Source organism: Crinia signifera, chromosome 7, assembly GCF_055691185.1.
Source record: "Crinia signifera chromosome 7, ASM5569118v1, whole genome shotgun sequence".
NCBI classification, from domain to species: domain Eukaryota; kingdom Metazoa; phylum Chordata; class Amphibia; order Anura; family Myobatrachidae; genus Crinia; species Crinia signifera.
Genome location: NC_139223.1, coordinates 89,111,148 through 89,114,770, shown reverse-complemented (window position 1 = coordinate 89,114,770; position 3,623 = coordinate 89,111,148). Strand labels below are relative to the sequence as shown.

The 3,623-nt window shown below is 48.1% G+C and overlaps 1 protein-coding gene across 1 annotated transcript; it reads left to right on the top strand.

Annotated features, from left to right (window-relative positions):
- Positions 1 to 447: 447 nt before the first annotated feature.
- On the top strand, positions 448 to 3,056 carry LOC146019513 (uncharacterized). The gene is made up of 2 exons (XM_083152034.1): positions 448 to 553; positions 1,262 to 3,056. The coding sequence occupies exons 1-2, from the start codon at positions 472 to 474 to the stop codon at positions 2,650 to 2,652; spliced, it is 1,473 nt and encodes a 490-aa protein (XP_083008160.1). The 5' UTR covers positions 448 to 471; the 3' UTR covers positions 2,653 to 3,056.
- The last annotated feature ends 567 nt before the right edge of the window (positions 3,057 to 3,623 follow it).

Here is a 3,623-nt window from a genome sequence, read left to right as displayed (position 1 = left end):
ATTGTGGCCTTTGCCATCAATGTTGTTACATATCAGTGGTCATTCATTATATTTGACTGACTGGCCTGTGGGCCAATCAGAATATGGGGGTGGGGCTTCACTGGTGTCGTGGGTGGAGCTATGCTCCGTGTCCCAGGAAATAGCAAAACAAAACTAGTAGTTTGAGCTAGACATTGATTGTGTGAAACCATCCGGTTCAACCCGATCGATGTCAAAACTAAGGAACATCGACCATAACCCATCGATGGCTTATAAACATCGATGGCCGATGGCCATCCCTAATGAGAATTGCATCAGCCAATCAGATGGTCTAATTTCCAAACTAATTTGCATAAGGAATTTATTTGCTCTCCATAACTTACTTAGGTCCTTCCTCACCCTAGTCTAATTGAAAACCTTCAAAACCAGCCAAAGATGGTTGATAACAAGAATATTGAGAATGGCATCCCCAGACAGGGGAAGGAGGGCGTGATGAAGGTCGTTCGCGACTACTACAGCGACCTCTACTCCCCTAAGACTACAGACACAGATGAGGCGGATAAGTTCCTGTCAGGTATCACTAACACTATTGATCCTGCAGGTAAATCAGCCATGGATGCTCCCTTGGCGTTGGAGGAGGTGCTCTCTGCCGCTAAATCCTTTAGGCAGGGCAGGACTCCGGGCAGTGATGGTCTCCCAGCAGAGCTTTATGTTGCGCTGTGGGATCTCATTGGCCCGGACCTGCTCGAGCTGTACGAGGAGATGGTGGTGGAGGGCAAAATGCCTTCTTCACTGAGGGAAGGAATGATCACGATCTTGTATAAGCGTAAGGGGGAGAGATGTGACCTGAAAAATTGGCGTCCCATCTCTCTTCTGAACGTGGACTACAAAATCCTCGCCAAGGTACTGGCCAACCGGCTGAAGGCTGTCATTGGGCAGATCGTTCACCCAGACCAAACCTGCGCCATTCCCGGCCGCAGAATCGCAGACAGCCTTGCCCTCCTCAGAGACACGGTCCATTACGTGAAAGACCGTAATGTGTGCACAGCCCTGATCAGTCTTGATCAGGAAAAGGCCTTTGACCGTGTCTCCCATGAGCTGATGGGCAAGGTACTGCGTAAATTTGGTCTTGGTGAGCTATTCTGTTCGTATGTTAACCTGATGTACCTTGACATTTACAGCTCGGTGTTGGTGAACGGCTGGAAGACTGACCCCTTCCCTGTCATGTCTGGGGTCAGACAAGGCTGCCCTCTTTCACCTCTTCTTTTTGTTTGTGTTATAGAGCTCTTCGCTGTATCCATCAGGCAAAATCAAGAGATCAGAGGGATCACCGCACCGGGTCCAGACCACCCAGAGGCCAAGTGTTCGCTGTACATGGATGACGTCACTGTGTTCTGCGCAGACCAGAGATCGGTGGCGGCCCTCGTCCAGACCTGCGAAGACTTCGGCCGTGCTTCAGGAGCAAGGGTCAACCTTGGGAAGTCAGAGGCTATGCTCTTCGGAAAGTGGCACCTGTCGTCCTCCACTCCATTTCCATTCACGGTAAAGCCAGACCTCATCAAGATCCTTGGTGTCTGGTTCGGAGGAGATGGAGCGGCCCTGAAGTGCTGGGATGAAAGACTTGCGACAATGCGTCAGAAACTGGGATTGTGGAGTCTCAGAGACCTTACCATCGAAGGGAAAACACTTGTGCTGCGGAATGAGATTCTTCCTGTTCTTCAGTACACCGCCCAGGCCTGGCCACCTCTGGCGGCGATCTGCAAGGCCATCACACGGGCTGTTTTCCACTTCATCTGGGGCTCCAAAATGGACAGAGTCAAGCGGATTGTTATGTACAAAGATCCCCTCAAAGGTGGCAAAGGCATTCCAGACATTCCAACTATGCTGAGAGCCTTCTTTGCATGTAACTGTATCCGCAGAACTTTGATAGACAATTGTGCCGGCTCTGCGGGGAACTCCATGTCCCGCTTCTTCCTCCTACCAATGTGGAGGACCCTTAAATGGGACAAGTGGGACAGCTCCATCCCTTACAACTGGACTACTCCATGGTTCTACCTGGATGTGTCCAAGTTTGTGAGGGAGCACCAACTGGAGGGATTGAAACCCGACTTGTGGAAACCAAAAACTGTCCACAAGCTCATCAGAGCCAAAGACGTCATGGAACCGATTTCAGGGCTCCCTTCAGCAACTGCCAAGTTTGTCTGGGAGTATGTGGCCTCCAAAAGGCTCACAAATAGACACAAAGACTTGTCATGGATGGCCATTCAGGGGGGCTTACCTCACCGGTCATTCATGCACTCCCGAAACTTGTGTAGGTATAGACATTGTCCCTGGTGCTTTGTGCATGAAGAAACCTCCATGCACATCTTCTGGGACTGCACCTACGCACAGTTGTTGTTGGATGCCCTAGAGACTGAATTCAAGGACTCCGTGCCCAGGAACTGCCTTTCATACCTTTCGGTATTGTATGGACTATTCCCGGGCACCCACACGTATGGGGCGACCCAGGAAGCCTGGCGCCTTATAAACTGTGTTAAGGACGCTTTGTGGTTTGCCAGAAATCGACTCATATTGAGGAGGGAGAGAATGTCCGTTCAGGACTGCCGCAGGCTGGTTCACAGCCTGCTCAGAGACTATTCCATTCGGGATAGCCCTGAGGAAGAAGAGGACTAAACCCCTTTTCTTCTGGTCCTTTCCCCTTGTTTGGACTGTTTTATAAGACTTTGGGACCGTGGCCCCTTCCCCCTCACTTCACAATGTCTGTTGTTTTGTTGATGTATTTCTATTTATTACCCTCCCCTTATATATGTCTGTCTGGTCAATAAAGCTTCGGGCATGTGATTCCTCCTCCCCCACCGCCTACCCTCCACACCCATAGCCTTGTATACTGTTGTGTAAATGTTACCGTTAGAATGCATAGTGCATAGTATAGTCTATAGTGTGAGTTTATCTTGTACTGTATTTTATAATATGTACTATACTGTCTGCATGTGTACTGTGTTTTGGCTGTGCTGCGACACGGTATATGTGTGATATTTGTTATCGTCTGTTTTTTGCATTCTTTATGTACAATAAAGACCTGCTTTTTCAATCAAAAATTGGCTTCCTTTTTGAAGACTATTGCATGATGGTCCGATCAAAAGTAGTAAAATAGAAAACTGTTGGCTGACAGTACATAAACCAATCGGAAAGGATTGTTTTAAATGAGTATTAATGATGGCCATTGTGGCCTTTGCCATCAATGTTGTTACATATCAGTGGTCATTCATTATATTTGACTGACTGGCCTGTGGGCCAATCAGAATACGGGGGCGGGGCTTCACTGGTGTCCTGGGTTGAGCTATGCTCCGTGTCCCAGGAAATAGCAAAACAAAACTAGTAGTTTGAGCTTGACATTGATTGTGTGAAACCATCTGGTTCAACCCGATCGATGTCAAAACTAAGGAACATCGACCATGACCCATCGATGGTTTATAAACATCGATGGCCGATGGCCATCCCTAATGAGAATTGCAGCAGCCAATCAGATGGTCTAATTTCCAAACTAATTTGCATAAGGAATTTATTTGCTCTCCATAACTTACTTAGGTCTTTCCTCACCCTAGTCTAATTGAAAACCTTCAAAACCAGCCAAAGATGGTTGA

Coding starts and splice junctions, on each gene's coding strand:
- LOC146019513 (XM_083152034.1), top strand. CDS start 472: ATGAAGGTCGTTCGCGACTACTACAGCGACCTCTACTCCCCTAAGACT. Junction 554..1,261: donor GGCGGATAAGTTCCTGTCAG/GTATCACTAACA, acceptor TTTGTGTTATAG/AGCTCTTCGCTGTATCCATC.